Here is a 25254-nt window from a genome sequence, read left to right as displayed (position 1 = left end):
AAATGCTCAGAGATGGTCCAGACAGGTGGGCAAGCAATCCCCACAGTGGCTAAAACAGAAAACTTAAGCTCAATATAGAGAAACCAGTTGGAACATATTTGGCAGGAGCTCTTGAGCTTGGCCAGTGACAATTGTTAATTGTTAATCATTAAACTTATTAAAAGTACATTGAGATATACCAGACCGAGTAACTGTTTGAAGAGATGACATTGCTCTTCCCTGATGTGTAAGTGATGTTCCTCTTTCTTAATTTTTTTTTTTTAATCCAGCTGCAAACACTGATTCAGGAGACTGACCCTGGTGCAGATTACCGCATTGATAGAGCTCTCAATGAAGCTTGTGAGTCTGTTATACAGACGGCCTGCAAGCACATAAGATCTGGAGACCCAATGTAGGTTATCTTATTTGTGGTATTTATTCATATTCTATTTTATTTGGTGGTGTAGCATTGGGAACATTCCCTCTAAACAGAAACACATACCAACTTTTGATAGAACTAGTATTGAAATTGAGCCCTCGGCTCTGCCTATCCATTATCATTGTGCTGATGTTCATTGACTGTAACTGACCGTGTATGGGCCTGTACATTAGGTTGCTGAGTAATTCTGTTTAATGGTCAAATGAAAACGAGAGAGAAACACTCAGGATAAAGTGACACATTACTTTGTCTCTGTATTGTCATCCTATTTGTATGTTGACTCATTGTATACATTGACTACTTGATAATTATTAGAAATTAATTATAATTGAAATTAAAAACTGCTGTAGTTGGAGGATATAATCATGAACAAAATGAACTCTGAAGTTACATCCAAGATTTAGGAAAGCTATAAAATGCTAAAGTACTTGAATGTCATGTAGTAGTTTTACTCCATATGATGCACAGACCACTTTTATTTATTTATTTATTTTTTAATATTTTTTATTTTATTTCTAGGAGAGAGAGAGACAGCGTGAGCAGGGGAGGGTCAGAGAGAGAGGGAGATACAGACTCTGAAACAGGCTCCAGGCTCTAAGCTGGCTGTCAGCACAGAGCCCAATGCGGGGCTTGAACCCACGACCCGCGAGATCATGACCTAAGCGAAAGTCGGACGCTTAACCGACTAAGCCACCCAGGCGCCCCGCACAGACCACTTTTAAAACTAGGTTGCAAGTAAAGGCTAGGTTTCCCATTCCACAGAAATCTCCATAGCCCACAACGGGCAATAATCAACAATAAAATGAGTGCAGGCCATGTTTGTCATACACTCCTGCTGTTCGTGCTGTAGCAGGGTATTAAAAAAAAGGTATTCTTCTTTAAAGCTTTTTATGCATTTGGAGGAGATAGACAGAGTGAAGACTAAGAATATTTACCAATATAAAAATAATTGCATTGATCACAAGTGGTCAGAGGAGCTGGAGGGAAGGAGAGAACCACTACAGCTAAAAATCATTTGAAGATACTATCAATTAAATGGAATGTATGGACCTTTTCTGGGTCCTGGTTTGAATGAACATATAAAAAGGCTATTTATATTATAGCCTTTTCCCAATTATCCTTTTCCCAATTATCCTTTATTATAGGAAAAAATTTGAAAACTAACAGGATATTACATGACACTCAGGATTTTAAAAATTAATTTCTTTTGGTGGGTTACAGTAATATGTTCTCATAGAGAAACATGCTGAAGTATTTATGAACAAAATGATATGGTATCTAGGATTTGCTTCAAAATACCAGCAAGGGGGTGGGTGTAGAATTAAAACAAATGTAGCCATACTTTGATAAAGCTATGGGGAGGGAAGGTGGCTATTGTTTGATTCTTTTATGTGTGTTGGAGAATTTTCATAATAAACAGTTAAAAATAAAGCAGCTGCACACAGATCTTATGTAAGTTGAGTCCTTAGTGCTAAGTGGCCCTGAAGTTAGAAGGCATAATCATTGTCAGACTGATTTAATTTGAATTAATTCTCAGAAAAGTAAATCCCTGATTGCCCTCAAAAATAGCTCAATGGCTTTTTCTACAGACCAAGGAAATACTGATGTGAGAGTTCCAAACCTGTTGTTACAATTTCATCCCTGTTTAATGCCCAGGATCCTCTCGTGTCTGATGGAGCACTTATACACAGAGAAAATGGTGGAAGATTGTGAGCATCGTCTATTGGAGCTTCAGTATTTCATCTCCCGAGATTGGAAGTGAGTATTTGGAAGCCAGAGTCAAGTGTAAGCCTCAGCGTGTTCTCTTGTGTAGTCAGTATCTTTTGTATTATTTGAAATAACCAGTAGGTATATGTTTTTGTCAAGTTCTGGGACAGCTGACACACTCCTTTCCACTGAGAAACCTTTCTTGCTTTCAGAATAGTATCTCAGAGCTGAGGCAGCCCTGCAGGTCTGTCCCTGTGTGTCCCCATTCATTACTACTTTGGAAGTCAGAGTCAAATATTTCTGATACCACAAACATCTATCCTGAAAGGACTTGGGCATCTGTGGGGCAGCAGAAGCATCTTCAGATACATTTCCAAGAAGATAATAGTGCATTTTAATTTTTATTGATTTGCACTGGATATGGGAATTTGCTTTTATTTCTTTACCTATTCAAAGTTATTGAATTTTCTATCTTAAGAGGCTCTTATCAATAAGTGACAGCTTGATTCTCTAATTCTCTTCTCATCCTGCTAGCCAAGAAAGGAGGAGTAGGGGACGAAATAGAGGGGATCTGTGTTACAGTCAGAATTACTGTAATGTACTGGCTTCAGTGTCCTCTTTTTATGGCTCACTTTCCCTTCCACCAGAGCAGCCAGCACCTGACCGCTTGGGGAGCTGGCTGTTCCTGCTGCACCCGGGCTCAGCTCCTTCCTGACTCGGTTATCTCAGTCACTGTAGTTTGGTCATTAACTCTTTCTGGTAACTGAATACATCATCCACATACTTTACTGGAAAGTGATTATTCAGAAGATTCTATTTTTATTTGTTCCCTCAAATTAGCTCTGGAAAGGACTACAGAAAAGTATGTGGGAATTTCTCTGTACTTTTCAGTCCACCTAAACCTGAGTTTTGACTCAGAGTCTAAACTTTGTTTATTGAGTTTACTACCTTAATCAAAATTCTGTTTTTTCCTCTTCTGTAACTCCTTCACCCATGATCAAAAAATGCTTTGCAGGCCTAAAAGCTACTCATTAAGTATCAGCTTTTCTCCTCCCATTCACTAGTTCTCCCCCAAAGTTAACATTATGATATGGACGGAATTAAGCATCCATTGGTCTAATTTGGAGAAGCAGCAGGCTCATTGCCTTAACCCATGGTCTCCAGAGTCAAAGTTAAATGTCAAGTTTTTTAAGTTGATAAGCATATTCAGATAAACTAAAAATATAACTGCCTTTGCATGCCTGGGAGAAAGAAGAGTAACAGTTTTACTGGGAAGGAAGTCAAGTGCAGGATTCTGTTTATCTTGCCATTTCCTCATCTTATTGAATCTAGTATATCAGATAGGACTGAATTTCATTCACGCTTAGAAAAAAAGTATTGAGTGAAAAGTTGTGAATCGCCTGGTGGTAGCTACAGATCTTATTTTCTCATTTCAGCCTGAGCATGTTAGTGCTGAGTGTGCTGTTGTAATGTTGCGCATCTTACACGGCCGTCTTGGCCTCTTTGAGGTAGAACTTCTGCTACAGAATGACCACTGTGTGTTCCTGAAGAAGAAAATTCAGGAATATCTTTTAACCTTACAGGCTGGACCCTGTCTTATACCGCAAGTGCCAGGGAGATGCATCTCGTCTTTGCCACACCCACGGTTGGAATGAAACCAGTGAACTTATGCCTCCCGGAGCTGTCTTCTCCTGCTTATATAGACATGCCTACCGCACTGAGGAACAGGGCAGGAGGGTATGCACTCAATACCGACTTCATTTCCTATCCGCCATTTGTTTTGTAATTAGTTTGTTGTATTGTTCTGACTTCTGTCATTACAGGAAATTTTGTTTATTAGTAGTCTGGCAGGGAGGGGTTACTGCACTCCTAGAAACTTCCTTCATTCAGTAACTATACATAGAGTTGCTTCACTGGCTTCTTTCCATCTGATTTTATCTTTTCAACAAAGTAAGTGAGGGTAAATTTCCAGTTTTTTCTTTAAATTACCAAAATCTAAATGACCCTAACTGTATTTAGCTTTGAAGTTCCATTAGAAGCTCTTAACCAGGATACAAATGATTTTTAGGCTTGTTGTGAGTTTAGGTAAATTTGAACTTAGTGTTTCCTGATGTAAGTGTGTGTCTTTTTCTGAACTAGAGCCCACATTCTACTCTGCATTCATAGAGTAGTAGCAAGATTAGTTTCGCTAAACAAAAAAACTCTAACCTAACCTGAACAAATCCAGATCACTTTTTGTCAGAGTATTTTGAGAAAAAGATGTTGTTTCATATAGTGTATTAGAAAATCTTGAATGTATAATCTCATTCATAGAGACAGAGGCTTTTAGAAGCCTCCTAGAAAATTTAATCCTTGTTCTAGAAGAGATTTGAGGTGTAAATTTTTATATAAACAACTATAATGTTATTTGTTAGTTTTCTGGCAACAGATTTCCTTTATCTAGTGCCTTTTTAGTTTGGTTCTGGTACTTTTTTTTTTAATGTTTATTTTATTTTTGAGCAAGAGAGAGCAAGTGTGAGCAGGGGAGGGGCAGAGAGCAAGGGAGAGAGGATCCCAAGCAGGCTCTGCACTGACATCAAGCCCGCTGTGGGTCTCAGACTCATGAACCTTGAGATCATGACTCAAGCTGAAGTCAGACGCTCCACCAACCAGGCAACCCTGGTTCTGGTACTTTTAAAGTATTTTGCTTGTTCTTTCTCACATAGCTTTCACGAGAGTGCCGAGCAGAAGTCCAAAGGATCCTACACCAGCGTGCCATGGATGTTAAGCTGGATCCTGGCCTCCAGGATAAATGCCTGATTGATCTGGGAAAATGGTGCAGTGAAAAAACAGAGACTGGACAGGTAGCTCACATAGCCACCTATTTATCTTATAGTAGTAATAATAATGATATTCATGACTAACATTGTATGTAGAGTACAGACACCATAAAATACAGTCTTTATTTTTGTTACATTATTCAATGTCTTCTTCATAAGAAATCCTAAGGAAATTTTTCTCTTTTGTCTCTATATGAGGAATAATAATACTTTTCCTAAGCAGTTGGTTGTTTTTATATTATGATTATTTTATTTTGTAATTGATCATTTTCTCTCTTTGTGTTGCCTCTTAAAAAAACCTGGAGCCAAAGATAATGGCCTGCCTCTAGCAAGTATATGAGATTTTGTGGTAGGTTTTTTTGTACCAAGCTTGCTGCTAGCTCTATCTCCCTTTCTTTACCATATTTTCTTTTTCTTCCTATTTTTTAACCTATTCTAAATTTATTTATGTTGCCTTTTTTTTCTTCTCACTTTTATAAGGCACTTTAAGTCCATTTGAGGGAAGGCAGTGTATAAATATAAACAATTAAATACTGACATACACGAATAGTGTGCATACCCTCCAGTAGTCCTATAAGATATGTAGGAATGGGAATTATTTTTCCCATTTAGTAATTGACAGAATTGAGACTCAGAAAAGTGAAGTGTATTGACTTCCTTTCCTAATACTCAGGTGTAATTCTAGCCAGACATCTGGTCCACTGTGTCATAACCTCTCCGTACAGGAAAGCGTGGAGAAGCAGCAGCCCCCAGAATTACATGCATGCTATGAATGGTTCCCAGAGATTTTGTGCCTCATTTAAAAAAATAGAAAAGCTACATTACTGTATTCTAGCAAATTAAGTTAGAAGGTAGCATGTCCTCTGTCTTAAGGCAGGGAAACCAAGCAGTGAGGAATAAGTACTTGTTTAAAGCTCCAGTAATACTAGAACAAAATGTGAACTCAGGTTTCCAGGTTCCATTTTTACTACTCCAGAACATCCTCTGGGATTAAACTATTAAAAACTCACCCGTGCAGGAATTGGGTATGTTTAAGAAAGAACATGGCTCACTATTCAGATCTGCTGGCCCTGGGAATACCATTTGCAGCAGGCTACCTCCTGGGCCTGCTGCAGTTTTGTCAAATTTGATGTTAGAAAACACCTGCAGTTCAGCTTTCTGCTGCCTCTGTCTAACGAAACAAAAGATATAGTTACATGGAATCCCAGAAAACAGTTTCTGAAGTAAATGAAAAAGCTATGCTGTGTGGCAGTCCATTACTGTGAAGCTCAACTCAGGAAAGGATTCCGTGACTCGGATTTCTCCATTAGCCATTTATCTTACTCCAAAAGTTTTATGCATTTGCCTTTAAGGACTTTCCTCCCTTTCTGGCCATTGTATAATTCCTGCACACCTGCTCATCCCTTCCTACTCTAATTCCAGAACAGAGACTCTTGCAGAATAGTAAGTTAAACTTGATCCTTTAATAGAGCTGTTTGCTGAGAAATAGCTGTTGATATTCTTTGGGAAAGTGAGCTTCTCTTCTACTTAAAACCTCTATGTTTCTAAAGGGAATAGTCATGGAATGATACCACCAGGTCACTCCAGGTGAGTTTCCAAAGCCCAGACAAGTTAGCGTTTAGATGTCCAAAACCTGATGTGTTCACTTGTTTTCCAGTTTTCCTCAGGATCTTTCCACGTGGGTCAGGGTTAGAATCCCAGATTTGACTTGCAGGAGCTATAAGTTCTATGCTGTGTTTTTGATCCTGGGTCCCAGCCTACTCTGCTTATGAAGAATATTAAAATATTCCATGTCTTAAATTGTAAATCTGTTGTTCATTGATTATTATTGGTACGCAGATTTAAAATGGGAGCAAAGATTATCAAAACATAGGTTAAAGTTGAGTGGCAGGTTGTTTATAGAGTGAAATAAAGGGCTGATAAAATTTTTAGACTCTGAGGACGTCTAAACATTGATTATTGTTGGATTTATTGATTGGGCCTTCTGGAGAATTTGCATGGCTATTGTAGCGCCTTGTAACCCTCTTAACCACCCTTTTACATCAAGTACTTAATCTTTCAGCAGTCCCAGTTTGGGGACTCAAACTTTAATGTTCTGTTCAGTGAAATAGTTTTTAAAAGAAAAAATAAGGAGGACCACTGAAAAGGAAGTAGACCCTGTTCTCTCAGCTTCCCTTGTTCATTTATATAATTGACAGATGCCAAGGGATTGCTTTTTTTTTTTTTTTAATGTTTTTTTAAATTTATTTCTGAGAGAGAGAGAGACTGTGTGAGCAGGGGAGGGTCAGAGAGAAAGGGAGACACAGAATCTGAAGCAGGCTCCAGGCTCTGAGCTGTCAGCACAGAGCCTGACATGGGTCTCAAACCCACGAACCATGAGATCATGACCTGAGCCGAAGTCGGACCCTTAACCGACTGAGCCACGCAGGTGCCCCAAGGGATTGCTTTCTTACCTGCAGGAGCTAGAGTGTCTCCAGGACCACCTTGACGACCTGGCTGTGGAGTGCCGAGACATAGTTGGCAACCTCACCGAGTTAGAGTCTGAGGTAAGCGGCTTGCAGCTTGTAGACCGTGGGCAGCCCCGTCAGCAGCTTGTCCTCTTTTCTCAGGCTTGCTATTTCTCAGCCCCGAGAGTATCACTTCTCTCTGCTGGCTTTACAGAGAAGTACTTTGTGTTGCTTCCTAAACCCCTCTCCTCATTTCTCCAGGGAAACACTCCATACATTTAGCCCTTTGGTTTTCTTCATAAATTAGAATTATCACGGTGATTAGACCAATCTTTTCCCTCGCCTTTAAGAAAAGCTCGCTACTGTGCTTCAGATCTCTTGCTCACGTGCAAGACCAGTCCGAGCAGTCCTGTTCCTGTTCTCTTATCTTAGCTCTTTCAGTTAGGCCATCTGGTCATGTTTGTGTCATCAAAAAGAAAATAAAAGGCTGGGACTTCCACTTAAATGTGGAAGATTGAATACACGTGTTTATCCGTTTCATCCTGAAACTCACTAAAATATTAAAAAAGAAATTAGAAAGTCGCATAAGCAAGACATATTATTTAGAAATACAGACCGCATTACTGGGGAAGGAGCAGGTAAAAATGTTAAAATTGTCTTGTGGGGGCAGAAATCAGGGAAATAGGGAATTGCTTTTTTTTTTTATCATAAGCCTTTGAGAACTGTTTGAGTTGTCAAAAGTGGCAATACGTACAATTACCTTGCTCAGCTAGTCTTTTTTTTTTTTTTGCTTTCTATTTTTCAGAAGTATATTACTTTCATCTTCTGTCATCTCCCTTCTCTCGTTCTCATTGTCCTTGTGGGCTTAGGAGGACATTCTGGGGTGTGTCACTCTTTTAAAGGAAGATATTATTTTGGCAGCTAGTGCCGCACAGAGGTTGCTGTCTGCTGATAGGCATTTGTGTATGTTCCCCAGAGGCAGTGGTTTGTCGTCTCTTTTAGGAGCTTATAAACTAAAGATAGATGTCAGTTACCCGCATTTTCATTTTGAACTGCTTAGCCATTTGGAAAAACTCCAAAGGCTAAACTCTAGTATTACTGTTAAATGTTTTTTCATTGCACTGTTCTTAATTCTGCCTTCTCTTTTGCTCAGGCCCAAGGGGTATCTGCCTCTAGAAAAACTGCCATTCAGAATATAATGGAGGAGCAATTCTCTCTGTGCTGGGGCTTTCTAGCCTAAAGACTAGACTAGCTTCCAAATGGACATCTTAGATTATTTGCCCATCAGTTGCTACTGAGCTAGAAACACAAACCTGCCCCTCTTCACACTACTGGCTCTTTTTGTTTTCTATTTTATGTTTCATTTACTTTTGAGAGAGAGAGAGAGAACACGAGCATGAGAGGGACAGAAAAAGAGGGAGACACAGAATCTGAAGACAGGCTCCAGGCTCTGAGCTGTCAGCACAGAGCCCAATGTGGGGCTCGAGCTCATAAGCCGTAGATCATGACCTGAGCTGAAGTCAGACACTTAACCAACCAGGTGCCCCTCCACTACTGGCTCTTTCTAAAGCAGAATTATAAATATGTTTAATCTCTTACAGGATATTCAAATAGAAGCCTTGCTGATGAGAGCCTGTGAGCCCATAATTCAGAATTTTTGCCATGTAAGTAATGTCTGGAGAAATGGACTCGAAATAAAACCAAATTCACTGGGACTTTGTGCATTGCACTAACCTCTGTCTTCAGCACATATTACTTCTGAATGATCATCACATTGACAAGTTAAACTTGAAAATGTAAACAAAATTAAGAGAAGGGTGCCACCATCCTGGGAAACCTTATTTGATTATCCTTGGTAGGTGGCCCTGGTATACGCTTAGCATCAGTTGTGGAAACGCCCTTTACAGGGGACGGGAGAGGCCCTTCTGAGCATCACTGTGTTGCCACCAGTACAGCAGCCTGGGGTTTGTTAGCATTAATAGTAGCTGTCCCTCCCAACTGTCTTCTTGTAAATTAAATTAATTCTGTTATTTTATTACTTTATTCACTTAGTGAACTAGTTAAATTGTAGGGGTGAAACCCTACAAGAACCGTAAGGATCTCAAACCAGGAGGCAGTGTTGGATGTGATGCTGAAAGCCAGCTGCTGGCATCATGTAGGGGAAGGAGTAAAAGTCCCACACAGTACATGCTCTCGTTGGAGCTTCTTGCAACTTGCTGTGCAAATACTGAATGTTTATCCCTTGTAATTTCTTGGGCTTATCTGGTATAATTTATGAAGTATCTTGTTGGTGAAGCCTCTAGAATCAGTCTCGTTTTCCATTTTTTTATGAACTAGGGTGCACAATTTGTTCATTAATTGTTAGAAATGAAATGTTAAGTGTGCACTGCCTTCCCCAGGATGTGGCAGATAACCAGATAGACTCTGGGGACCTGATGGAGTGTCTGATTCAGAACAAACACCAGAAGGATATGAATGAGAAGTGCGCCATTGGAGTTACCCACTTCCAGCTGGTGAGTAGCACCAAGCAAATTCTAACTGTCTTGGCTGCTTGGATGGCTCTGAATTCCTTTCTTTTCCAGAGCATCAAAGTACCTCTCCCGTGAAAAATCTTTTTTTTTTTTTCTTTTTTCAAGTAAATGTCCCTGTGGTTCTCAAAAAATATGGTCTTTTCCACTATGGCCAGGCACGATGGTAGGCTCTGGGAATGCAGCGCTAAAGATAGAGTCTGTACCCTTAGGGGAACAGACGGTCCGGTAGGAATAGAGATGAGTCACATTGCTTGCTTTTCGTAAGATATGTTAGCCTTTGCTTGCACAGCAAGTATGAGTGGGATCTGCTGTTCTGTCACTGTTCAGTTCAGCAGCCCAAATGTGTATCAATATCCTGGACTTTTAAGCCTTTTTTTTCTTTTAAATCATACTACCCAGGTCTGGCGTCCAATAAGGTTAAACTGTACTCTTCACAGTTACACACATGTAAAGAAAGTGTTTCTGGTAAAGCAAGCAGTTAATTCCCAAGAGGATGAAATCTGTCATCTGTATAAAAGTGACCTCTTCCCAGGGCCTGTGGCCTACATGGCTGCCTTTACCAAATGATATTGAGGGTCTAGCGTGGCCACTGGAGACAGTGGGCAACAGACAAACCCTGCCCTTGTCAATTCTGTGTTCTAGTAAGAGAAAGACACAAAAACATGTTTACAAATAAGTACAAAGTCTCAGGTGGGCCAGAGCTGCAAAAGGGCTAGAGGATGAAGGAGAAAGGGGACTTGAGATGGAGATGTTTGAGTAGAAATGCCGAGGAGGTGATGGAACAGACCAGGGGAGATCTGGGAGAAGAGCCTTCATGGCAGAGGGAGCAGCACGATTGAAATAGCAGGGCCCCCCGAGTACCCTTACCAGAGGGAATAATGGGGAGGTTGGGAGGTGACCAAGTCTGAGACAGAGGGCAAGTTTCACAGGGCCTGAAAGGTAGGCTTCTATGGTCTCTGTGCAGTCAGCCAGCACTGCCGACTGGAACTTGCCACAGAGCTGCTGATTTTCTTTCTCATCATTTTTTTCAGGTGCAGATGAAGGATTTTCGGTTTTCTTACAAGTTTAAAATGGCCTGCAAGGAGGATGTGTTGAAACTTTGCCCCAACATAAAAAAGAAGTATGTAGCTTTTAATTGATTGATTCTGCTTCCCTCAACTCTGTACGAATGTCGTGTGTACTGGTAGGATTAGCTTTGGAGGCCTGCACACTCCCTTGGTAGTATGGCTGCACACTTGGGTTGTGTGGCCACATGATCCTCGTAGCTGCCTGCAGCCACAGGGCGGTTGTGGGGCCGGGGGGTGGTAGTTCTGACACAGAGAGCCTAGAGGCTAACGGGGCGATTTTAATGTTCCCAGTTTCAGGCTGTCCAACGAAGAGGCAGATTCACATTGTTACTTAGAGAAGCAAGTTAAGATATGAATAAGAGGTTAACTGACTTCCAACATCATTCCATTATGTTATCTCTTTAGAAGAGCGACAGGGGCTTTTACTGAATTAGAAGTCTAGTGAGGAAACAAAAACTTTATCCATTTAAGAATTTGGTCTTAGGGCGGGGCGCCTGGGTGGCTTAGTCGGTTAAGCGTCTGACTTTCGCTTAGGTCATGATCTCGCGGTTCGTGGGTTCGAGCCCCGCGTCAGGCTCTGTGCTGACTGCCAGCTCAGAGCCTGGAGCCTGTTTCAGTCTGTGACTCCCTCTGTCTCTGACCCTCCCCTGCTCACGCTGTCTTTCTCTCTCTCTCCTAGAAATTAATAAAAATCTTTAAAAAAAAAAAAAAGAATTTGGTCTCAGGGCACCTGAGTGGCTCAGTCAGTTTAGGCATCTCACTTTTGATTTTGGCTCAGGTCATGATCATCTCACAGTTAATGAGTCGAAGCCCTGCATCGGGTTCTGTGCTGACAGTGCAGAGCCTGCTTGGGATTCTCCCTTTCTCTGCTCCTCCTCTGCTCACACTAGCTGTCTCTCAAAAATAAACGTTAAAAAAAAGAATTAGATCTTAATGAAGAGAGTGATGGGCTTTTACAGCATGGCTGCCTGAATTCTTCTATCTTACTCTTTGCAAAGGTGTGTTTCTAGAACACATCTCTCTCATAAATCAAGTTCCCATTTTGCTCAGGGTTCTATACCTCTCAGGAATGAATTTCACAGGTCATCAAAGAAAGACACAGTCTAGAGTTAAGAGCAGCATTCCTCTCTGGTCGCATGTTTTTAACAAAACAAGCATTGAATTGTCCTCGGGTCCCCTCTCTGGCCTCCCTGCCTGTCAGGATTGTAGTCCACCTTCAGACATTTGTGACATACAGTCAGATTACTGATTTTAGCATTCTGTAAACACAATGAGACTCCTAGAAAAGGCATTCAAAAATGTAAAGGGGGGTTCATGCATTCTGGAGTGTTGATGTGGCCCCTGCCCCAGCCCAGGTCTGTTGGCTCTCTGCCCTCATGTGGCTCCAGCCAGTCTCAGCCTTCTCCTTTCCTTGGCAGGGTGGACGTGGTGATCTGCCTGAGCACCACCGTGCGCAATGACACTCTACAGGAAGCCAAGGAACACAGGGTGTCCCTGAAGTGCCGCAAGCAGCTGCGGGTGGAGGAGCTAGAGATGGTAATGCCTCGTAGCACAGCCTCTGGTCCCAGAAACACGGTGGCGGGGTCTAGAAAGTTGGGTGAAGGGTGAGGACAAATTGAAAGATTTTAGCCCTATTAAGATGTTAGGACTTGGAGCCTTGTGCTGAAATCTTAACATGTGACAGCTTCTTGCTTCACTTTTCCTAACTGATAAAGTATTTTTACCACACATAACTGGAAGCTCACTGTAGGACAAGCATCACATTGTTATGTGATGCAATCCGTGCATTGGTAATGTCCTCAAGGATCAAGGGTCTCTCCCTGTTCGCTCTGCTGGTCATGGTACCAGCCTCATGGTAAGCCTGCTGTCCGTCGCCATGGCTGCCTGCAGCGGCTCTGGCCTCCTGCTCCACGTTGTCTCCGGCAGGAAAGTAGAACAGGAGAGACCTCCTTTCTCCCCCACAGCCTGTAGCCAGATCCTTCCCTCAATTTGCTTGTGTCAGCTGGAGATCTGTGCCCACTCCCTGACCCACAGCAGTCTCCAGGGGAAGGCCGTGCCCTGACGAGCTTACAGATCACAAGGCACAACAGTTACTGGCAGGTCAGCTGCAGTGTGCGCTCTAATGGGAAACTTCTTTATGTTTGAGGTTAAGCTAAACAGCTAAAAATGTTTAGTGTCTTCCGTATTGTGAATTCTACTTATTTCACTTCAGTCTAAACAAAAACTAAAACCTAGTAATGAACACCAAACACCAGTAATATTGCAAAAGTTGCGTTACCAGATTTTCACATAGGAAGGGAGTGATTCAGTGGTAATTATGTGTAGGTGGAGCTCTCCTCGATGTCCTATTGTAATTGAGACTTTGGGTCTCTCGCTTTGGACCTCGCTCTTTCAATAAAATAATAATAAAAGTAGAAGTCTACATTTATGTAATGCCTTAATTTTCTGAAGTGGTTTTCACATCATCTTATCTTACTTCATTTCACAGCAGTCCTGCAAAGGGGCCAGGGTAGGTGACAGGATTTTGTTTTGCAAAGAAAGGCCAAGGCCATCTAGCTAGTTAGTGCAGAATCGAAACTAAATCCCAGCTTTTCTTTTACTGTGGCGGCCCCACTGCTACTATTTTGCCGTGTAGAAGTTATGGTCACTTGACAAGATCGGTCAACACACGAATATGTGGACGCTTGACATCTTCAGTTTAGAATAAGCTCACTGTTGCATGCTGGCTCCCTCCCATGCAGACAGAGGACATCCGTCTGGAACCAGACCTGTATGAAGCTTGCAAGAGTGACATCAAGAACTACTGTTCCACTGTGCAATATGGCAATGCTCAGGTAACTGTTTTTATTTTTTAATTGTGAAAATGTGAAGATAACATTTTGGGGCACCTGGGTGGCTCACTTGGTTAAATGTCTGAATTTTTATTTCAGCTCAGGTCATAATCTCATGGTTTCTGAGTTTGAGCCCCACATTGTGCTCTCTGCTGGCCGTGAGGAGCCTGCTTGGGATTCGCTTTCTCCCTCCCTCTCTCTCTCTGTCCCTCCCCTGCTTGTTCCTTACCTGCATTCCTTTTGTTCTCCTGTTTATTCTCTTCCCTCTTTCAGGTTACCTTGTCCTTCCCCACTTTGTCTGCCTAAGAAGCTCTTCACGATCTTCCAAATGCCTCCTCGTCTCTAGCTTTTTTAACACTGGGTACTTCCAGAATTGATTACTCCCTTACTCTGCCCACTGCATAGAAGTTCTTAACTACAAGCTACATAGGAATCACCTGGGAAACTTTGTTTCTTTATTACACAGAACTGGGCCCTATCCTGAATTAGTCAGGAATGAAGTACAAGCAAGTGATTTTTTTTTTCCCTTTTAATGTTCTTCCAATGACTCAGCTACGTTTCTAGTTCAGGGCATTGCCCTGAAAGCACCACACTGGTGCTTTAGCCTTTGAGATAGTGGCTTCGTTATCGCCTTGTATCTGCTATTGCTGATGTCTGTCTCACTCTCGTTTCTGTGCAGATCATCTACTCTGAATTTTCTCTTAATCCTTAATGATCCATAATTCCACTGGCATGTAATCAGGGATGGAGTTTTAAAAATTTCTTTATCCTGGTTGGCTCTTTCAGTCTCAGAATTCATGTTTTTCTCAGTTTGGGTAAATTTCTCAATTATTGTTTTTTTTCAAATACTGCCTTGCTATTCTTTCCTTCTGGAACTCATATTAGACAGTTGGAACATCTGAATCTGTCCTCCAGGTCTCTTCACTTTTTCTTTCATACTTGCCATTTCTTTGTTATTTGTACTTCATCGAGGTAATTGCTCAGGTCTACTCCCAGCTTAAAGATGTATTCTTCTGTCCATTCTGTTTTTAGAGAGACCACCAGTTAGGGTTTTATTTTTTTGTTTGCAAAATCTGTAATTGGTTCCTTTCATAACCATCTATTCTTGATTCTGGTTTACCATTTCTTTCTATATTGTTCTAAGGATATTAAATATATATTTTTAATTGTTCTCTTTTTCCTCTCAGTTATTTGGTGATTCTTGATTGTTCCTTGAGGATTTCATAGAAGCCTCATGACTTTATGCTATAGCTCTAGTTCTTGAAGATTCCTATCTGCTTCCTTTCTTGACCATTTAAAAAAATTTTTTAATGTTTATTTATTTTTGAGAGAGAGAGAAAGACAGAAAGACACAGAATCCATAGCAGGCTCCAGGCTCTGAGCTGTTCAGCCCTGACGCAGGGCTCGAACTCACAAACTATGAGATCATGACCTGAGCCAAAGTCAAGGTTTAACCAACTGAGCCACCCAGATGTCCCTCATTTTTTTTTTTAATTTTTTAATGTTTTATTTATTTCTGAGAGAGACAGACAGACAGTGTGAGCAGGGGAGGGTCAGAGAGAGAGGGAGACACAGAATCCTAAACAGGCTCCGAGCTGCCTGTCAGCTCAGAGCCCAACGTGGAGCTCAAACCCACAAACTGTGAGATCATGACCTGAGCCGAAGTCAGACGTCCAACCGACTGAGCCACCCAGGCGCCCCCCTCATTTTTTTTATATATATAATATTTAAAATGTTGGTGTAGGGAAGAGGAGATTTCAGAATATACTTAATTCACTGTCTTAAAATCCATCATGTGGCACTTTATGCTTTTATGTTAACCCACTCTTTTTTTTTTTTTTTTAAATGTTTAGTTATTTTTGAGAGAGCAAGAGACAGGGTGCAGGCAGGGGAGGGGCAGAGAGAGAGGGAGATACAGAATCCGAAGTAGGCTCCAGGCTCAGAGCTGTAAGACCGTGACCAGAGCCAAAGTTGGATGTCCAATGAACTGAACCACCCAGGTGCCCCTCATCTTTTTTTTTTTTTTTAGATGTTTATTTATTTTTTGAGAGAAATAGTGGGGTGGGGGTTAGGGAAAGAAAGAGAGGAAGAGAATCCCAAGCAGGCTTCACAGTGTCAGTGTAGAGCCTGATGCAGGGTTTGATCCCACAAACCATGAGATCATGACCTAAGCTGAAATCCAGAGTCAGACGCTTAACTGACTGAGCCACCCATTTATTTGGTTAGTTAGTCAGTCAGTCAGTCAGTCTTGTTTATTGTAGTTGTTGATAAAAAGTTTGCCCTGTGAGACCGTGTATTTTTATCAGAGGTAAGAACTGGGCCTCATATATACCTGGCACCTATTGTGAATCTTGAGTGGGTTTCCTTCCCTTTAGCCTCCAGTGCAGTCTGCCTAACTTATCCATTATTGTTATACAGTCTGGTTCACTGTTAGCCTTGAAGCTGTAAATCTGTAAGGATGATTCTCCTTGGTGAGGAAATTCTGATTCCTCTTACCTCAGAATTAGGAATGGAATGAAAGAGAGGGGACGCACTAAAAACTAAATGCTGTAGTCAGAACACATGGATTATCAATCCCTGATACATCCCTTAACTTGACCATAATTCTTATGCCCTAGATTATTGAATGCCTGAAAGAAAACAAGAAGCAGCTAAGTACTCGTTGCCACCAGAAAGTTTTTAAGCTACAGGAGACAGAGATGATGGACCCAGAACTAGACTATACACTCATGAGAGTCTGCAAGCAGATGATAAAGGTAAGGGATCCAAAACCAGGGGCTAAGCACAGGGTAAGTAAAAATAACAACGTAGTTCTTTAAACTTTGGGGCAAATTTGTATAATCTTTCCACTCCCCTTGTTTTATACAGAGGAAACAGTGGTTCTCATGGTATGGTCCCTAGCCCAGCTGCATCATCACTCCCTGGGAACTTATAAATGCTTGGGCCCCACCCTCTATCTACTGAATCAGAAACTCTGGGAGCAGAGCTGTCAGCTTTAACAAGCCTTCCAGTTAATTGTGATGCAGGCTCAAGTTTGAGAACCACTGAGCTAAGCTAACTGACCTCACTTTGACCTAAGGCACAAGTAAATAGATACCCAGTAAATATAAGATTGGCTTTGAGTGCGGTTAGTGGTAGGTATATTGAGAAAGTGACCACCAAATGTCCCGATCATCCACCTACCACAGTCAAAAGGTTTTTCTGTTCTACAAGTTCTTTTGTTTCATATACTTCTCCAATGAATGTTTGCTGCGACAAGGCTAACTTGAGAACCCAGATGCCAGTTCTTGGTTGTATCCACATGTATAAAGAGATTAAATTTAAGGTTCTGATACCTTTAAAATAAAACAAATCAAAATGCTTTATTAAAATAGAATGTTACTTAAAAAATAACATACTGCTTTAAAATAAAATGCCCCTTTTCACTCTATCAGATACCAAATAGAGTTGTGAAAGTTAGAAATGTCTTTAGCTAGGCCTGGTAGATTGGAGTTCTTTGTAAAAGCTGAAATGTCTGTCTCTAATCTGAGGGAATTTTGTAAGATTTTGATGACTTTTATAAAAATCAATCAGCAACCCATGTCAGCAACCTATATTAAGATATCAATAAACTGTAATTAGCAGATAGAGGTGGAATTTATTATTAGTCCAAAATAGATCTCTGACTTCAAGCACACCAACAAGTGTACAGGGACCAGCCCTACCACACAGTTTGGTAGCACGCACAGCCCCCATAGTTAAAAGATGAACTAGGCAGTCCTTCCCCTACATTCCTGTTCACATTGGTTGGTGGGTAATTTTTAAGTTTCCCATTGAGATTGGGTAGATAAGGCTTGAGGGCTACCTGGCCACTTAGTACAGTGTTATGTTTGTACTTAAACAGTATTTAAGGTCATGAGTTGCCATGTAATGTAACATAGCCATGCAGGTACAGAATCAATCCTGTGCAAAATAGGAAACAGTAAGGGTAGTAGGAAGAAATGTGAAAGATACAGTACAGAATTGAAAAAGGGAAAGTTGAGGCTGGGTGTTTATTCAGGCATAGCTTTTTCTCTTGTACCAAGTGATATCTTCAAGCTGATTTTGTCATTAGCTCACCAGTAGATGGAACAGTGATACAGACGGTGTTCATTGCCATATTTGGGTAACTATGTTTGTAAATCTTCGTTTCTTGCAGAGGTTCTGTCCGGAAGCAGATTCCAAAACTATGTTGCAGTGCTTGAAGCAAAATAAGAACAGTGAATTGATGGATCCCAAGTGCAAACAGATGATAACCAAGCGCCAGATCACGCAGAACACAGGTAACATCATGGCTTGGCTTTTCTGGTCCCACTGAGTGTGCCTTAAATGGAGCCGAGTCGACATATATTTGCCTAATTAAACTACAGATATTTTGTTGCCCATGGATTTCAAGGAAGAGTCTGGATGTAATAAGCAAAATTAACATATTCTTCCTTCAAAGAGTATTTGGACGAGCAGAATGAAAGTCATAGGAAAGAGGAGACAGAAGAAGTCAAGGCTGGAGTTTTTTGAAAAGTCTAGAGATTTAACAGAACTTCACGCATGTGGCATGAGAATATATGGGTAATGTCTTTTAGAACAGAGAAATTTCAGCTCTTAGTTGCAAGACCTTCTATCATAGTGGGCAAGATGAGTCGAGTATTCTCTTCTCAGTGTTTTCCAAAACATCTGTTAAGGGGAAGGTTTGTGATGGCTGCTTGACCTTTCAGAGAACTACTAAAGAATGCTGGTACCGGCAGACCCTGCACACCTGCTGCAAAGTAGAATTCCTGGGGCCTCTGTCTCCACATCTACCCTTTTATTAAATTATATTGCTGATTAAAAACAGTGCAGTTGGGACTCCTGGGTGGCTTAGTCGGCTTGAGCATCCAGCTTTTGATTTCAGCTCAGGTTATGATCCCAGGGTCTTGGGATGAGCCCTGTGTTGCGCTCCACGCTGAGTGTGGAGCCTGCTTAAAATATTCTCCCTCTCCTTCTGTCTCTCTCTCTCTCAAAAAATAAAGAATAGGGCACCTGGGTGGCTCAGTCGGTTAAGCGTCCGACTTCAGCTCAGGTCATGATCTCACAGTTCGTGGGTTCGAGCCCCGCGTCAGGCTCTGTGCTGACAGCTAGCTCAGAGCCTGGAGCCTGTTTCCGATTCTGTGTCTCCCTCTCTCTCTGACCCTCCCCTGTTCACGCTGTCTCTCTCACTCTCTCTCAGAAATAAATAAAACATTTAAAAAAAAATAAAAACATGTGCCCATAAAAAAATTTTTTTTTTAATTTAAAAAATAAAAACGGTGTAGTGAATGCTTGGTAAGTGTTTAGTGAATAAACATATCAGTAGTTCATTTGTGGTCATTAACATAATATGCACCCTTTTGAAAGGTAGATCTCTAATACTTGTGAATCCAGGTGGAATATTTCATCACATACTTATGACTTTCCACTCTAGATTACCGCTTAAACCCTGTGTTAAGGAAAGCCTGTAAAGCTGACATTCCTAAATTCTGCCATGGTATCCTGACTAAGGCCAAGGATGATTCGGAACTGGAAGGTCAAGTCATCTCTTGCCTCAAGCTGAGATATGCTGACCAGGTAAACAGTTCTGGGCTCTCCACAGAGGTATGTTTATAGAGACCACTCTACTCAGGAGTAGAAGCCCTTACTTCCTTTGTCTTTGGAAGCTTCTAGCTTACTCCTACTTTCCCAAGACCTTTTTCATACCTTCCCAAACCAGGGGCCAAATAAAAAGCTGAAGCTGTCTGATAGGTTGATGAACTCTCCTTTTGTCACATATAGCGGCTCTCTTCAGACTGTGAAGACCAGATCCGGATCATTATCCAGGAGTCTGCTCTGGATTACCGACTAGATCCTCAGCTCCAGCTACACTGCTCAGATGAGGTAGGATTTGGATGGTTGTGAACAGAGCTGGTCAGAGAAATGTTTAGGGGAGAAAAGTTCTGTACTGTCTTGCCCTTCAGCCCTGAATCCAGGTTAGTTGAAGGCCCATCTTCTGGACTCTTCATTGTTTGAGTTTCTGGTTCCCTGTGACACCGAGTTAGACTTGGCACATTGGTCCAACACTATACAGTGTTGGTTCTGTAATTCTCTATTGTACTAGAGTGTTGTTTTATTATCTGTCTCAGTATAGTTTGTTATTCCCTTCTCCTTATTTCTTTTTTTTTTTTTTTTAATTTTTTTTAATGTTTTATTTATTTCTAGGAGAGAGAGAGAGACAGCGTGAGCAGGGGAGGGTCAGAGAGAGAGGGAGTCACAGACTCTGAAACAGGCTCCAGTCTCTGAGCTGGCAGTCAGCACAGAGCCCGACGCGGGGCTCAAACCCACGAACCGCGAGATCATGACCCAAGCAAAAGTCGGACGCTTAACCGACTAAGCCACCCAGGCGCCCCCCTTCTCCTTATTTCTGATGCTCGACCTAGAATTCTCCAAGACTTACCAGAAAGAGAAAGTGCTCCAGGGGTACCTGGCGGGGCTCAATTAAATGTCCGACTTCAACTCAGGTTATGATCTCACAGTTCGTGGATTCAAGCCCCACATTGGGCTCTATGCTGACAGCTCAGAGCCTGGAGCCTGCTTCAAATTCTCTCTCTCTCTCTCTCTCTCTCTCTGCCCCTTCCTACCTTGCACTCTGTCTCTCTCTCAAAAATAAATACATAAATGTTTAAAAAAAAAAAGAAAGAAAGAAAATGCTTCTATAATAGCACTAAAGAAATGCCTGTCTTTCAACTTTATTTGACTTCCTAGCTAGAAAAGCCCATGTGAGTTCATAGCAGCACTCTCAACAATAGCTAAAACATGGAAAGAGCCTAAGTGTCCATCAACTGACGAATGGATCAAGAAGATGTGGTTTATCTATACCGCGGAATACTACATGGCAATGAGAAACAGTGAAATCTGGCCATGTGTAGCAACATGGATGGACCTTGAGGGTGTTATGCTGAGCGAAATAAGTCAGGCAGAGAAGGACAAAAATCATATGTTTGCACATATAGGAGGATTAGGAGGAACTTAACTGAGGAACAAGGGGGAGAAGAAGGGGGGAAATGGTGGGGGAAAGGGAGAGAGGCAAACCATGAGAGACACTTGAATGCTGACAAAAACTGAGGACTGATGGATGTGGGGGGGAGGGGGGATGGGCATGGAGGAGGGCACTTGTGGGGATGAGCACTGGGTGTTATGTGGAAACTAATTTGACAATAAACTATTTCTAAAAAAAAAAGAAAAAAGAAAAGCCCATGTGAAGAACTGTGTTCAACATATGTCAGTTTTAGGGGATCATAGCTAAAGATTTTTTTAAAGAAGCTTACTCAAAGCTGTCCAACGAAGACTAAGTTTTTTTTTTTTCAATGTTTCTTTGTTTTTGAGAGAGTGAGAGAGAGAGCATGAGCAGGAGAGAGGCAGAGAAAGAGGGAGATACAGAATCTGAAGCAGGCACCAGGCTCTGAGCTGTCAGCACAGAGCCCGATGCGGGGCTTTAACCCACAGACTGACTGTGAGATCATGACCTGAGCTGAAGTCGGATGCTTAACCGACTGAGCCACCCAGGCACCCCAAGGCTAAGTTTTTAATCTTTGTATGGACTGTGTTTTAGAACCCCTTCGTGTATTCATCTCTGTGTGTGTGTGTGTTGCTAAGTTGTAAACCTGGGTGGACTCTGAACCTTTATAAATGTCAAGCATTTGCTTTTAGTATTGCTAGCTATGTAACCTTCCTCCTGTGGAATCAAGGAATAGCCTTCTTTGTGACCAGTCCTGAGACAGTCCGACTCAAATGTCTGGGTTGACAATATTAACATTAGTATACTGATGGGTTTTCCACTCTGTGTGCTAGTACTTGTGACAGTGAATGGAGCCCAGCATCTCATCCAGAATAGGAGGTGGGATGTGAAGTCCACCAGGAGACTGAGAACACACCTGGGCCTTGTGGGAAGGTCACCACATCTGCAGGTTTCAGAGACAAGGTTTCTGGTGAGAGCAAAGATGGCCTTGTGTTTTGTGTGTCTCTGAAACAGATCTCCAGCCTGTGTGCTGAGGAAGCAGCTGCCCAGGAGCAGACAGGTCAAGTAGAGGAGTGCCTCAAAGTGAACCTGCTCAAAATCAAAACAGACGCGTGCAAGAAGGTAAATGCTGCCAGGGGTCTTGTTTCCCTGCCTGCTCTTCCCAAAACATTTTCTTCCCTTCTGATGCTATAGTCTGCACATCTTAGCAGGAACATCTAACCTTCCTTCCCAGAATTATATGCTCTTCCCTCTTAGGCAACTTTCATTGGATTCTTGACAATTAATCACCTGTAACTTAAATGTCCTCCCACATGTACTGATTATGAACATGTCTGATCCCCATGACCAGGCCATGGTTTAAATGCCCTGTGAGTGCAGTACCAAAAGCAAAATGTCAAGTCCAATATATCAGTACCTATACTGCATTCATAAAAATCATTTCAGAAATAGCATATAAAAACAAAGTTATGACTGCTAGGTATACATTATCTTGGAAAATTGCAAATGAAATGATATATTTGATCTTTTTTAAAAAGCTTTCTTTCTTTGAAAAGTGTTTCAGTGATGTCATTTTTGAGTCACTGAATATTGTACGCAGATATTTTCATCTGCTGAAATGTTTCTGATTCCACGTGGCCTGAGGAATGATGGAAGTTGGCTAAAAGCTAAATCCAGATGTTTTCCCTGAACTACTTTGTCAGATGATTCCATTTAGCTTTTTTAAATTTTTTTAATGTTTATTTATTTCTGAGAGAGAGAGAGACAGCATGAGCAGGGAAGGGTCAGAGAGAGAGGGAGATATAGAATCTGAAGCAGGCTCCAGGCTCTGAACTAGCTGTCAGCCCAGAGCCCGACGCAGGGCTTGAACCCACGAACCAAGAGATCATGACCTGAGCCGAAGTTGGACACTTAACCGACTGAGCCACCCAGGCGCCCCCCATTTAACTTTAAAGAGGACTTTTTGAGTAGAATTTGAGTTTTGTTTTTTGTTTTCTTGTTTTTATTATTGTCGCTTTATAGGGCCTGTAGTCTTTCTGTTGAGAGCAAACTAATTTTTATTTAAGAAAGCATTTTTGGCCTGTCGTTACCTCCTGTCTTTCAAGGATAAATGGAAAGTCTGAAGACCTGATGTCACTTCCATTATGTTTATGTTCCTCTTACTCGGGACATCTTTAAACTCAGTAAGAATTATTCTTGCAGTAGAAGTTATGCTCTATCAATCTTTTTTACTTTTGAGGATAATGGAGGTAAAGCGAAACATTTTACAAACATTTTTCTTTATTTGCTTGGGAGTTTTAAAACTCTGGTTTTTAAATTTCACATTTTCCTTCTTCCTAAAGTAAGAAAATAGCTATATTATGCCAACCAATATAAATACTAACATTTAGTGTGCAGTAATACAGCACACCAGACTGCTAGAAACCCACATCTAATCTTATAGCCCCCACTTCATTTAGCACACAGCTTTGCTCACCCTCAGCCTCCGGCCTCCAAGCGTGTTGATTGAATGGATTCAGTTGCTAAAAATCTGCATTCTTTGTGTTGTACCACAATTGCCCCTCATCTCAGAGTAAGTTCTGTTGTTAACCCATACCCTTCCCTCCTTGACTTTACTCTTCATATGTAAAGTATTTGCAGATAACAAATCTGATGTATTTCCTCTGTAAAGCTTCCTCTATGATTATTCTCCCTAGGAAGTGTTAAACATGCTGAAGGAAAGCAAAGCAGACATCTTTGTGGACCCAGTTCTTCATACAGCGTGTGCCCTGGACATTAAGCACCACTGTGCAGCCATTACCCCTGGCCGAGGGCGTCGTAAGTCCTATTCACTCTGGCTCTCCCTGAACTACCTTGGGAGGAGCCGACCCCCTCTGAGACAGCACTTGCGGCTACTCTGTTCTGTAGCTGCAGCACAACCACAGACAGCATCCTCTGGGGGCCTGGTTGATGCCAGGACTAGGCTTTTGTGGCACAATGAATTTAGGAATGAATAATCCTGCAGTTTTGTCCTGACCTAGCCATAACCAGAGGTAAGGATCTGATGAAAAGGGAAGGTTGAATTATTTATCAGGGAAGCAAAAAGTCATCATCATGGCCCTCTTCCCCTTGTCCAAACTAGAGCAGCTTCATCAGCTTGCCCGGTGGCCACACTGGGTGGATCCTGGGCAGGTAGAAGAAAGTTGTTCATGAGCCAGACATGCCCAGTCAAATGGAATGGTTTTAAGGGTCTCTGGGCAGCTGGTCCCTTGGAAGCTCAACATCATTTTTCTCCATGTTAAATCTTGGGTCAAATTTCCTAGAATGGATTTAACTTTGTGTAGCCTATAAATCTGAATTGTCTGGTAATGAGGTGCCCTTTTCTCCTGTCTTATAGAAATTTCTGTTCTGTATAGTTTTAGACCCTTCTTATCTCTTTTCTTCCACAGAAATGTCCTGCCTCATGGAGGCCCTGGAGGATAAGCGGGTGAGGTTACAACCTGAGTGCAAAAAGCGTCTCAATGACCGGATTGAAATGTGGAGTTACGCAGCAAAGGTAATGCCCAGGAGAATCTCCTGAGGTGACCATCTCTGTCCATTCCCCAGATATTCCACCAGTCTTCTCGTCCTTGTTGCAAGACCAGCCGGAAGTGTATTGAAAAGTTTGTCAGTGCCCCGGAAGCCTCCCCGGCTGTCTCCGAGCCTGAAGCCAGCATCTCCTTTAGCCAGTGTCCATAGGCTTTGCCAGGGCCACTGCGTTCTCCTCAGTTGCCCATAGTCCACTGTGGAAAAGCGAGTCACCTGAAGGATAGGATAAAAGCCAGCCATGCAAAGAGAACCCGGAAATCCTGCCCAGGGGAAAGCAGGCAGGCTGGCCACTGTTGTCTTAAAGCTCGTTTTTCTGATTTTAGACAGTGTTTGGCAGAAGCATGTGTATGTGGAACTAGCCCTAGCCCTAGCCCTCAGCTAGGCGTAAACAGGAACGCTAATAGGGTAGAGACATCGCAAAAGGTGAATGTGTATGGTGCCCTGTCACATTTGGGTTGGGGGAGATTTTTTTCTGCAAAAATTCAGCCTCAACGAGAAGAGTAATAATTCTTCTCATGTATACATTGCTTTGTGGTGTATAAAACACTTTGATGGACATATTATCTCACTTGAACCTTGAAGCCCAGCAGGGTAAGTGGGGTGATTATTTCCCCACTTTACAGCGGAGGAAACTGTTAATTGCACAAGATATCTCAGTGAGAAAGTTAAGTTTCTAGATCCACATTCTATCACCCCACGTCGGGATGGACATTCCCAGTTGCCTTAGATCAAGAAAGCGGTCTGAGGAGCCCCCCTTTCCCTCCTTCTTGCCCAATTCCTCCTGTCAGATGAAAGATCAAGGGTACCAGGCAAACAGGAAAGAGCATGAAAAGTCTTCACACCTAG

The 25254-nt window shown here is 41.9% G+C and overlaps 1 protein-coding gene across 1 annotated transcript in view; it reads left to right on the top strand.

Annotated features, from left to right (window-relative positions):
- The window catches only part of GLG1 (golgi glycoprotein 1), a 160206-nt gene that overhangs the window by 128799 nt on the left and 6153 nt on the right, over positions 1–25254 (top strand). Inside the window, exons 9-25 of the mRNA XM_039256432.1 lie at positions 270–391; positions 2075–2176; positions 3709–3862; positions 4831–4968; positions 7404–7490; positions 8993–9055; positions 9791–9904; positions 10954–11042; positions 12408–12525; positions 13731–13823; positions 16439–16576; positions 17998–18121; positions 19276–19418; positions 19623–19724; positions 21856–21963; positions 23538–23658; positions 24270–24376. Coding sequence (XP_039112363.1) covers positions 270–391; positions 2075–2176; positions 3709–3862; positions 4831–4968; positions 7404–7490; positions 8993–9055; positions 9791–9904; positions 10954–11042; positions 12408–12525; positions 13731–13823; positions 16439–16576; positions 17998–18121; positions 19276–19418; positions 19623–19724; positions 21856–21963; positions 23538–23658; positions 24270–24376 — 1923 coding nt within the window. The remainder of the gene's footprint in view (positions 1–269; positions 392–2074; positions 2177–3708; positions 3863–4830; positions 4969–7403; positions 7491–8992; positions 9056–9790; positions 9905–10953; positions 11043–12407; positions 12526–13730; positions 13824–16438; positions 16577–17997; positions 18122–19275; positions 19419–19622; positions 19725–21855; positions 21964–23537; positions 23659–24269; positions 24377–25254) is intronic.

This window comes from Hyaena hyaena, unplaced genomic scaffold (genome assembly GCF_003009895.1).
Source record: "Hyaena hyaena isolate Hyena2069 unplaced genomic scaffold, ASM300989v1 scaffold_584, whole genome shotgun sequence".
In the NCBI taxonomy this organism is placed as follows: Eukaryota; Metazoa; Chordata; class Mammalia; order Carnivora; family Hyaenidae; genus Hyaena; species Hyaena hyaena.
This window is presented reverse-complemented; position numbering and strand designations above follow the sequence as displayed.